The 12,204-nt window shown below is 48.6% G+C and overlaps 1 protein-coding gene across 1 annotated transcript in view; it reads left to right on the top strand.

Moving 5' to 3' along the window:
- LOC141100301 (cytosolic purine 5'-nucleotidase-like) overlaps positions 1-12,204 on the top strand; it is a 72,029-nt gene that overhangs the window by 16,242 nt on the left and 43,583 nt on the right. Inside the window, exons 9-10 of the mRNA XM_073588680.1 lie at positions 9,372-9,455; positions 9,538-9,579. Coding sequence (XP_073444781.1) covers positions 9,372-9,455; positions 9,538-9,579 — 126 coding nt within the window. The remainder of the gene's footprint in view (positions 1-9,371; positions 9,456-9,537; positions 9,580-12,204) is intronic.

Raw genomic sequence — 12,204 nt, forward strand, 5'->3', positions numbered from 1 at the left:
ACCTAATGGCTTTTTTTAATAATAATTTTTAATAATGTGACAGAAAAAAAAACAGAAAGTGCAAATTATTTTGGCGGACACTGACAGCTTGGGGTCCCTGTGCAAGAAATGTGTCCGGGCCCCCCACCTTTTATGGCGTCAAAGCTACGTGTGTGTATATATACATATATATACAGTGGGGCAAAAAAGTATTTAGTCAGTCAGCAATAGTGCAAGTTCCACCACTTAAAAAGATGAGAGGCGTCTGTAATTTACATCATAGGTAGACCTCAACTATGGGAGACAAACTGAGAAAAAAAAATCCAGAAAATCACATTGTCTGTTTTTTTTTTCATTTTATTTGCATATTATGGTGGAAAATAAGTATTTGGTCAGAAACAAGCAATCAAGATTTCTGGCTCTCACAGACCTGTAACTTCTTCTTTAAGAGTCTCCTCTTTCCTCCACTCATTACCTGTAGTAATGGCACCTGTTTAAACTTGTTATCAGTATAAAAAGACACCTGTGCACAACCTCAAACAGTCTGACTCCAAACTCCACTATGGTGAAGACCAAAGAGCTGTCAAAGGACACCAGAAACAAAATTGTAGCCCTGCACCAGGCTGGGAAGACTGAATCTGCAATAGCCAACCAGCTTGGAGTGAAGAAATCAACTGTGGGAGCAATAATTAGAAAATGGAAGACATACAAGACCACTGATAATCTCCCTCGATCTGGTGCTCCACGCAAAATCCCACCCCGTGGGGTCAGAATGATCACAAGAACGGTGAGCAAAAATCCCAGAACCACGCGGGGGGACCTAGTGAATGAACTGCAGAGAGCTGGGACCAATGTAACAAGGCCTACCATAAGTAACACACTACGCCACCATGGACTCAGATCCTGCAGTGCCAGACGTGTCCCACTGCTTAAGCCTGTACATGTCCGGGCCCGTCTGAAGTTTGCTAGAGAGCATTTGGATGATCCAGAGGAGTTTTGAGAGAATGTCCTATGGTCTGATGAAACCAAACTGGAACTGTTTGGTAGAAACACAACTTGTCGTGTTTGGAGGAAAAAGTATACTGAGTTGCATCCATCAAACACCATACCTACTGTAAAGCATGGTGGTGGAAACATCATGCTTTGGGGCTGTTTCTCTGCAAAGGGGCCAGGATGACTGATCCGGGTACATGAAAGAATGAATGGGGCCATGTATCGTGAGATTTTGAGTGCAAACCTCCTTCCATCAGCAAGGGCATTGAATATGAAACGTGGCTGGGTCTTTCAACATGACAATGATCCAAAGCACACCGCCAGGGCAACGAAGGAGTGGCTTCATAAGAAGCATTTCAAGGTCCTGGAGTGGCCTAGCCAGTCTCCAGATCTCAACCCTATAGAAAACCTTTGGAGGGAGTTGAAAGTCCGTGTTGCCAAGCGAAAAGCCAAAAACATCACTGCTCTAGAGGAGATCTGCATGGAGGAATGGGACAACATACCAACAACAGTGTGTGGCAACCTTGTGAAGACTTACAGAAAACGTTTGACCTCTGTCATTGCCAACAAAGGATATATCACAAAGTATTGAGATGAAATTTTGTTTCTGACCAAATACTTATTTTCCACCATAATATGCAAATAAAATGAAAAAAAAACAGACAATGTGATTTTCTGGATTTTGTTTTCTCAGTTTGTCTCCCATAGTTGAGGTCTACCTATGATGTAAATTACAGACGCCTCTCATCTTTTTAAGTGGTGGAACTTGCACTATTGCTGACTGACTAAATACTTTTTTGCCCCACTGTATATAGATAGATTATTGATGTTATATAGCCACACACACACATACAGGTATATATTACATAGTCTCTTTTATTATGTATATTGCTGTCCCTTACACAGTGCCTTCTCTTGTTATGTACAGTTCCGTCCCTTACATATTGGATTATATAGAGCCCTGTTATTTATTACATACCGTCCTGTCTTGTTGGCTGGCTGTATAATGCAATGATGGCTGATGGAGCATGGGAAAGCTTCCTTTCTAATGGAGGAGCTGATGGACTGGTAGTTTGGTCACCGCCTCTTCGATCAGCAGTCATATGTAATAAAAGAGGGCACTGTAAATAACAAAATTAACAAGAATACACTATGTAAGAGACAGCACTATACATAACAGCAGAGGAAGCTATATAATAAGGGACGGCATCATATATAACTAGAGAGGATGGTACGTAATAAGGGATGGTGTTATACATAATAAAAGAGGAAACTATGTAACTAAGGATGGTGTTATACAGAATTAGTGAGTACACTATATACTAAGGGACTGTGTTAGACATAATAAGCGATAATGTCTTCCTCCACCTCCCCCTGTTCCTAAGGCCATTATAAGTCCGGGAGTCCCCCTTCCTCCCATCCCAATCCCCCACACCCCTCATTGTCCTCCTCCCCTCGCATCCCATTATTGTCCTCTCCCCCACCTCCATCATTTTCTTCTCCACCACTATCTTTGCTTTCTCCCCCACCACTCCCATCATTGCCCATTCCACCACCTCCATCATTTCCTCCTCCTCCACCACCCCCATTTATTGCCCTTTCCACCACCACCATCATTGCATTCTCACCCACCACCCCATCATTGCCCTCTCGACCATCACCCCATCATTGTCTTCTCCCCATCACTGCCTTCTCCATCACCCCATCACTGCTTTCTCCCCATCACTCCCATCATTGCCTGCTCCATCACCCCATCACTCCCATCATTGTCTGCTCCATCACCCCATCATTGTCTGCTCCATCACCCCATAATTGCCTGCTCCATCACCCCATCACTCCCATCATTGTCTGCTCCATCACCCCATCATTGCCTGCTCCATCACCCCCATCATTGCCTGCTCCATCACCCCATCACTGCCTTCTCCATCACCCCATCACTGCCTGCTCCATCACCCCCATCATTGCCTGCTCCATCACCCCATAACTCCCATCATTGTCTGCTCCATCACCCCATCACTGCCTGCTCCATCACTCCCATAATTGTCTGCTCCATCACCCCATCATTGCCTGCTCCATCACCCCCATCACTCCCCTCATTGCCTGCTCCATCACCCCATCACTGCCTTCTCCATCACCCCCATCATTGTCTGCTCCATCACCCCATCACTGCCTGCTCCATCACCCCATCACTGCCTGCTCCATCACCCCCATCACTGCCTGCTCCATCACCCCCATCACTGCCTGCTCCATCACCCCCATCATTGCCTTCTAGACCATCACTCCCATGTCCCATCACTGCCTCTGCCTGCTCCATCATACACACAGATATACACACACACAGACACAGACATACATACATACATACGTACACTGATACACACATACATACACACACAAGACACCACCTCTCTCCTCTCACCTGTCCTCCGCAGCATCGCCAGCACTTCCTCCCTCACACAGCAGCGGCCGCTGAATGATGACGTGTGAAAACAGGAAGCGCGGCCTCCGGGCAGGAAGCAGGACGGACCCTTGCCGGCCGCTCCGTTCCTGCTATTCACTGACGGCGTCTAATATTTATCCTCGCGCTGCGTTGGCGGTCGCTGCCCAGTGGTGGGGGCCCCCTTAGAAGCTCTTGTGGTGGGGGCCCAGCCCCGCCTGCCCCTCCTATAATCCGGCCCTGCCTAGGGTGCTTGGGTATGCACAAAGTATCGCGGGTGCTCGAATGACAAATTCGAGTCCACGCGGGCTGTTAGACAGCCACAAGACATGCGGGGATTGCCTGACATACACGAGCACCCCTGGCATGTTTTGTGGCTATCTAACTGCAGAGAAACATGCAGCCGTGGGGACTGTGATAAAACACTCCGGGATCGCCTTTGCTGGGGTCAAAGGTCACGTGCAGTCAGCATGAAACTCAGGCGCAGAGCTGGGATTCGGGTATAACTGACTCTGGGTCAGGTTTATTAATGGTGAAAGCAATGCATCAAAGAAATAAAACATAAAACAAATCCTTGCCTGTCCGGCACTAACTAAACAAAGTACAACCTAACTACCAACTGGCGGGCTTCTCCCGTCCAGCCAAACCACAGTTGCAGTGGGCACTGCTTTCACTCACGTATGTGTCTCTCACACAGACAGGCTCTCTGTGTTCCCAGGCTGAGACACTCACACAACCACCTTGCATCCTTTTATATCCACCTCCCATTATCCATTAGTAAGCAGGTGCGATACTGACCAGACTAGGCCACATAGGAAAGGAATCTGGGCGAGATATACCTGCCCTCATCCACTATTCCCACATGATTCTCACATATCCCCCCCTTCTGCTCAGACCACTCCGGTCGAGCAATGACACCCGCCAAACAGTGCACTCGGGACAGGGCATCTGCATTTCCCATCTGTACCCCTGGGCGGTGCTCCACCGTAAAAGTGTAGGCCTGCAGGGCAAGGAACCACCGGGTCACCCGGCTATTCCGTTCCTTGTTCAAGTGCATCCACTTGAGAGGGGCATGGTCAGTGATCAGCCTGAACTTTCGGCCCACCAGGTAATATTTGAGGGCCTCTAGAGCCCACTTAATGGCGAGGCACTCTTTTTCTACGACTGCATACCTTTGCTCGTGTTTATTCAGCTTCCTGCTGAGATAGAGGACTGGGTGTTCCACTCCGTCCCTCACTTGTGAGAGTACAGCCCCGATACCGGTATCAGAGGCATCCGTTTGTACCACAAACTCACTGCGGAAGTCCGGAGTCACCAGTACGGGCTGAGAGCAAAGTGCCCGTTTTAGGCTATGGAAGGCTTCTTCAGCCGCTAAACTCCATTTAATCATGACGGAGTCTTTCCCTTTTGTAAGATCCGTCAGGGGGGTAGCGATGGCTGCAAAATTGGGTATGAACCGGCGATAATAACCGGCGATCCCCAGGAAGGCTTGCACCTGCTTCTTGTTGACAGGTTGTGGCCAGTCCTGAACCGCCTGAATCTTATCAACCTGGGGTTTAACAACACCCCTCCCAATTACATACCCCAAATACCGGGCTTCTTCTAGCCCGATGTGACATTTCTTGGGGTTCGCGGTTAGACCTGCCTCCCACAGGTCGTCAATCACAGCTTGTACTTTCTGGAGATGAGTCTCCCAGTCCAAGCTGTAAATGACAATGTCATCCAAATAGGCCGAAGCGTACCGCCTATGTGGCCTCAAGACTCGATCCATCAGTCTCTGGAAGGTCGCCGTTGCCCTGTGCAGTCCAAACGGCATAAACACATACTGAAATAAACCTTCTGGCGTAGCAAATGCCGTCTTTTCTCTGGCAGCCTCCACCAGAGGGATCTGCCAATACCCCTTTGTTAGGTCTAGGGTCGTAATATACCGGGCTTTTCCTAACCGATCTATTAACTCGTCGACCCGGGGCATGGGGTAGGCATCAAATTTTGAGACCGCATTCAGTTTCCTGAAGTCATTGCAGAACCGGATGGTGCCGTCCGGTTTAGGAATTAGCACAATCGGGCTGGACCACGCACTGTGCGATTCCTCAATGACTCCTAACTCTAACATTGCCTTCACTTCTCGGGAAACGGCTTCACGGCGCGCTTCCGGGATTCGGTAGGGCTTTACGTGAACTGTGACACCAGGTTCCGTTACGATGTCATGTTTCATTAGCATAGTCTGCCCGGGTTTTTCTGAGAAAAACTTTTGGTTGTGAAGTAGAAACTGCCTGACTTCCGTCTTTTGCCGCTCCGAGAGAGTCTCTGCAACCCGTACCTCCGGTACGGTATGCGAGCAGACAGGACGGGCCAGCTCCGCTGACAAGGCAGACCGATCCTTCCAGGGCTTTATCAGATTTACATGATAAATCTGTTCAGGTTTCCGTTTACCTGCCTGGTATACTTTGTAGTTTACTTCACCAACTCTTTCCTTGATCTCAAAGGGGCCCTGCCACTTTGCCAGGAACTTACTGTCCACTGTGGGGACCAGGATCAACACCCTATCTCCGGGTGCAAACGTACGGATCTTGGCGCCCCTATCATAGATTCTTTTTTGGGCTCCTTGAGCCTGTATCATGTGTTCTTTGACGATAGGCATCACAGCCGCAATACGGTCCTGCATTTGTGTGACGTGATCTATCACTGTTTTAAATGGAGTGACCTGACCCTCCCAGGTTTCTTTTGCAACGTCTAACAGTCCGCGAGGACATCGGGCGTACAATAACTCGAAAGGCGAGAATCCCGTGGAAGACTGGGGTACTTCCCTGATGGCAAAAAGCAAATACGGAAGTAAATAGTCCCAGTTCTTCCCATCCTTGTCTATCACCTTTCTCAGCATCTGCTTCAGAGTTTTATTGAACCGTTCAACCAACCCGTCTGTTTGAGGGTGATACACGGATGTGCGTAACGGTTCGATTTGTAACAATCGGCAGAGCTCCTTCATTATCCTGGACATAAAGGGGGTCCCCTGGTCGGTGAGTATCTGTTTTGGTATACCGACCCGACTAAACACATGCACCAGCTCCTTGGCAATCGTCTTGGTGGCCGTGTTACGCAAAGGGATGGCCTCCGGGTAACGAGTGGCATAATCCAAGATGACCAGGATATGTTGGTGTCCACGTGCAGACCGTGGAAGGGGCCCAACTAAATCCATCCCAATCCTCTCAAACGGGACTTCAATAATAGGTAGGGGTACCAGAGGGCTACAGAACCGGGGCTTAGGTGCAGAGGCTTGGCAGTCAGGACAAGACTCGCAATATACACGAATATCATGATGCATGCCTGGCCAAACAAAACAGTGTACTATCCTTTCGGTGGTTTTCTGGACTCCCAGGTGACCTCCCATCACATGTCCGTGGGCCAGGTCCAGCACCTGCCGCCGGTAGGGTTTTGGCACGACTAATAGTTGCACCGTATCTTCCCCCTTTTTCTCTATCTGATAGAGTAAATCATTCTCCAGAACCATGTAAGGATATGCCAGCCTAGAGCCAGGTTCTACGGGTACCCCATTTATCACTTTTACATTTGTCCTAGCCTGAGAAAGGGTAGGATCCTTTATTTGCTCGCTTTGGAAGTCATCTTTCTGAACTTCTAAATCCGGCAAACGGGGAGGTGGACGGCTGTCAGCCTCCTCCTCTTCCCCGGTCTCCTCCGTATCACCCGCCATGACTGAAAACGGGAACTGCAGGTCATTTCCCGCAGACTCTTCCCCAGAGTCTTCCGGGGAGACCTCTTCCAGGGGTTCGGGACCCACACGTGCCCTGGGAGAAGAATCATGTACACTATTACCCTGGGGTATCAACTGATTCTCCCACAATTGCCAGAAGTGGGGAAAATCCCGGCCCAGGATAACATCATGCAGTAACGCCGGGACGAGTCCCACTTTATGTTGCACAGACCCATAGGAAGTAGTAATGCATATGACCGTGGTGAGGTACGAACAGGTGTCTCCATGGACACACGTTACAGAAAATTTGTCTGATGGTCCAGTCGGGGCTGACACCAGACTGGCCTTCACCAGAGTCACCACACTTCCCGAGTCTAACAATGCCACCACATTTTTGCCATCAACAGTTGAATCACACAAGTGTTTTTCCACCTCCTTTTGACCGGCATTCACACTCACTACCCGTGCAACCATAGACATGCGGTTTTTAGAGTCTGTGACGTCGCACTGCATGGGTTCAGTAGTGACCGGACAGTTCGCAGCAATATGTCCCATCTCTTGGCAGCGGAAACACCTAACGGGCCCCTTGCTTAGACCATAGTTCGTTACTCTCGGCCTCGCAGTGCGGGCAGTCCCGTTTTCCTCCCCCACTGTCTTATGGATTTTTCCATCTCCCCTACTCCCTGGAACAGTCTTACCGGTTCCACGTGTAGATGAAGAACGAGGTGGGGTAGCGTCGTCTCGGAGTCCTTCCGCCACGGAGTAACGTTCAACCAGATCCACCAGTTGATCTGCCGTCGTAGGATTTCCATGGCTTACCCACTTCCTCAGGGCTGGCGGTAGAGCTCTCAGGTACTTGTCCATGACGACTCTCTGGATTATCTCTGGCGCTGTCAGCACCTCGGGTTGTAGCCACTTCTTCGTCACGTGGATCAGGTCGAACATCTGTGACCGCGGTGGTTTATCCGGCTGATAAGTCCATTGATGCACTCTCTGTGCACGGACAGCGGTCGTCACTCCCAGCCGGGCCAAGATCTCGGCTTTCAGTTTGTCAAAGTCCTGCGCGGCTTCAGGCTCTAAGTCATAATAAGCCTTTTGGGCCTCACCGGAAAGAAACGGGGCAATCAGGCCGGCCCATCGTGCCTTCGGCCATTTTTCTCTCACCGCCGTCCGTTCAAACGTGGTCAGGTATGCCTCGACGTCATCTTCGGTCGTCATTTTCTGCCAGTACCGACTCACGTGAATCACTCTCGACTCGGCTTCCAGGTTAAGCTCAGGTAAGCTTGCCAAGCGCTGCGCCACCTGCTGGAGAAGCGAACGATCGGCAACTGTCATGTCCACCAACTCCTTCAGCTGGGCCATCATCACCCGATTAGCTTCTTGCTGGACGGCGGTGGACTGTACCAGCGCTTTCACCACGTCCTCCATGCTCATGCTTGCAACGTGATGCCCGCGTTCTCCACCACAATGTGATAAAACACTCCGGGATCGCCTTTGCTGGGGTCAAAGGTCACGTGCAGTCAGCATGAAACTCAGGCGCAGAGCTGGGATTCGTGTATAACTGACTCTGGGTCAGGTTTATTAATGGTGAAAGCAATGCATCAAAGAAATAAAACATAAAACAAATCCTTGCCTGTCCGGCACTAACTAAACAAAGTACAACCTAACTACCAACTGGCGGGCTTCTCCCGTCCAGCCAAACCACAGTTGCAGTGGGCACTGCTTCCACTCACGTGTGTGTCTCTCACACAGACAGGCTCTCTGTGTTCCCAGGCTGAGACACTCACACAACCACCTGGCATCCTTTTATATCCACATCCCATTATCCATTAGTAAGCAGGTGCGATACTGACCAGACTAGGCCACATAGGAAAGGAATCTGGGCGAGATATACCTGCCCTCATCCACTATTCCCACATGATTCTCACAGGACTCAAACATACTTTTCGAGCACTCTGTTAGCACTTGAGCATGCTCAGATAACACCTGATCCCAGCACCTCTCCAGCATCACCACAGAGAACAGAAATCATTACATGGTGCCCATTAAAATCACAAGGTTGCCCGAGCAATGCATAGGCCCGTTGGGTCCTCCATCACAAAGACTGATAGACGAGGGTCTTGAATGAGAGACCGCCACCTCCTTTTTAATCAATATTTCATTATTCTCTAACAAATTATTGGAAAATGTTATTTTTTACTTATAGATAACAGTTTATTTTGTTCCATGATTGCAATGCGCTATTTTTTCCAGGAGAGAATCCTTTTGCTGTTGAATCGTTTACGAGAGGTGGGAAAAGTTTTTCTAGCCACAAACAGCGATTACAAATACACCAATGTGAGTATGTCCGACCCTCGAAGAAGCACCGGTCACTCCCTGTATCCTGCACAGTGCCTCATATTCTGTCTCCTTCCTCCAGGCCATCATGTCCTACCTGTTTGATGATGGAATTGAGGATAAGGTTAGTCTGATGCCTACAACCCCATAGAATGAGTAGCTGATGGATATTACATAGAGCTTACATCTAATGTCTATAGCGAGGTCTCTAGAGAAGTCAGATTGGTTAATAATTAGTTAAACCTTTATATGCACCCGACATCTTTTTCAGGTGGTCCACTCTGAAACCCGCCTGAAAAAGCGCTCAAAAACGCTCAACACAATGAACATATACATTCCTATGTTAAAAGTCCTCACTGAGATGGGAGGCTGCATACTATGCCAGCATCCAGCTAAATTAGACAAATGGGAGGAGCCCTGCTAGGAAATTAGCTTGCAAGAGGGTCGAAAAGGAGTCTGACATCCTCTTCAAAATGTTCTAGACTGTCATAGTCTTTGCTGTTAGAATGGATTATCACTGATCTTGGAGATATCATGGGTCGCCCTCCCAGGGCTGTGGTGTACTCGGTACCGGGCCGGTTTCAGCGGGATGTGTCACAGCGGCGGTGACCCGGTCTGTGGCACTGGGCGCCCAAGTAACTGGGGAATTGAAATGGTGAAATGTAATTGTTTGAATGAATAGTTTGTGACGCCACCTGTGGTGTTCCGCAAGTGAGATGTTAAGCTGACGCTGCATGCAGATCCTCGGGCTGGTGGTGTGTTGCAGCCAAGATGGTGAAGCTCCCCACAAAGGGAGCTGTTGTCCCAGGGCAGTATAGATGTACGGGTAGAGGCGAGGCGCAGGCAGTGTAGAAGCGGGTACCCAGATGTAGCGGTACAGGGTGTGTTGGCGCAGGAATAAATGGTGGACACCAGGGCTTGTAGATCCAAAGCTTTACTCACAGTCTGTAGTACACACAGGTGCCTGCCTCCGTGCCGTGTCCTCCGGGTCAGGGACTCAGTCAGCCTCCAGGTCAGATGGAATGCTCCCTTCCCACACTCCGCCAACATGTGCCTTTCTGAACGTCTCCTCTTATAGCGCCTTTGGTGTGAAGTACTCCTAGTACTGAGTTACACTGGAGTTCCTCCGGACTGATGTTCTCAAGATCTATACTTGTACGGCAGACAGCTGTAGCCTGCTTCGGGGACTCCTTACTCCTAAGTCCCGGCTCACTATCCAAGTTGCTGTTGTGCCTCCAAGTCTTAGATGGGAGTAGTGCATTAACAGCCCACTACTCCACCGGTGTCTGCTGTAGGACCCTTAGTATCCATACAACCTCGGGGACCGGGCTCCGGCCTTGCGCTTAGAACTTCTAGGCAGGATTCTCTTCTAACCCACGTCCTCTGTTCCCTTTTACTCCTACGTTCCGTACTAGTCTTTCCTTCCCATGGAAGATCAGGTTCCTGTTCAATGTCTTTCTCCTTCTTTCCTTTCCCATGCCACGAGACCCAGGTCACTGAGATCTGCTGCAGCACCTCCTTCCTCCATCCCTCTCCCAGGGATCTCCACTCCTCACTCTCTCCACTCAACTGAGCTGAACTGAACTCATAAACCTTCCCACTCTTTTATGTATTCTAACTCCACCCGCCTCCCAGCACGTTTCGTGTTCCAAGCAGGGATCCACCAAAGGTGCTCTGCTACACTCCAAGCAGGGAGCCGCAATGTGGCTTTGCTACACTACTTTGTGATGATGGGTGCAGGTGTTGGAATGTGGTCAGCAGCCTCCAACTTACCTGGATGGTGGGGGACCATACCTCAGGAGGAGGTGCAGTACCCCTGTGGCAACTGAACCCTCAGGGGCGCCACATTCCCCCTCGTTAAACACAGCATGTCCGCGGGCTGCAAGGTAAACAAAGTTGACAATACAGGAACATACAAAATTTTTGTAATGCTGAGTAAACATTTCTTAAACTAAACTTCCCAATGTGGGAGGCACGGTTTCTTGAACGTTGCAAACAGTTTTAACTAGCTATCTAAATTCAAAATTATGCTACCTAATTTAAAATGCTATGGAAGCAAACTCAATGTCCAACATCAATTCACATTTTCTAGCAACACATCTCTTTTCTGTTACTTTTCACATTTTTCTACTTTCTTCCTTACATGACAACTGCTGGTGTCTGGTTCATCACCTGTAACTTAAATTCTTTATTCACATTCAAGGGGTTTGTACTTCAAAATTTCTTTAGCATACCATTTACTATACTTCTACATTTGTAAAACATTCACTGTATTCCTTTCTCAATTATACCCTATAAAATCTATCATTAAACATTATCACTTTCTAGCTTTCTGTTTCAAAAACATGTTAACCATTATCAATAAGTGCAAAGAGTAGACACTGGTCCGGCCAACATGTCTGGAAATATCCCTATGATGAGGTAATTCTTCTTCCATGAAGAGAGTCCTATGTAAAACTAAGAGAGAGCACCTAAAGAGGTGCAAACTATGTACAAGTTGTAGTTCTGGATCATTCAGTGTTCATGATCTCCACAGTTCAAATGTGAAGGCTGCCAATGAAACTGGGCAACAACTGGAAAAACAAAACTAAACCATGATGATCAAAATAGGAAACAAAAGGCACAACGGTGCACATACCTTCCTGGGTAACGAGAGTTATTTTTGCTTTAGATTGCTAGTGGTGGTCTCCTCCTGGGATTTCTGGAAACTGGTCACTGGAACTGTTTCCAGGAGAGAAAAACGTTTTGG

This window comes from Dendrobates tinctorius, unplaced genomic scaffold (assembly GCF_039654945.1).
Source record: "Dendrobates tinctorius isolate UK_male_01 unplaced genomic scaffold, ASM3965494v1 ptg000104l, whole genome shotgun sequence".
Classification (NCBI taxonomy): domain Eukaryota; kingdom Metazoa; phylum Chordata; class Amphibia; order Anura; family Dendrobatidae; genus Dendrobates; species Dendrobates tinctorius.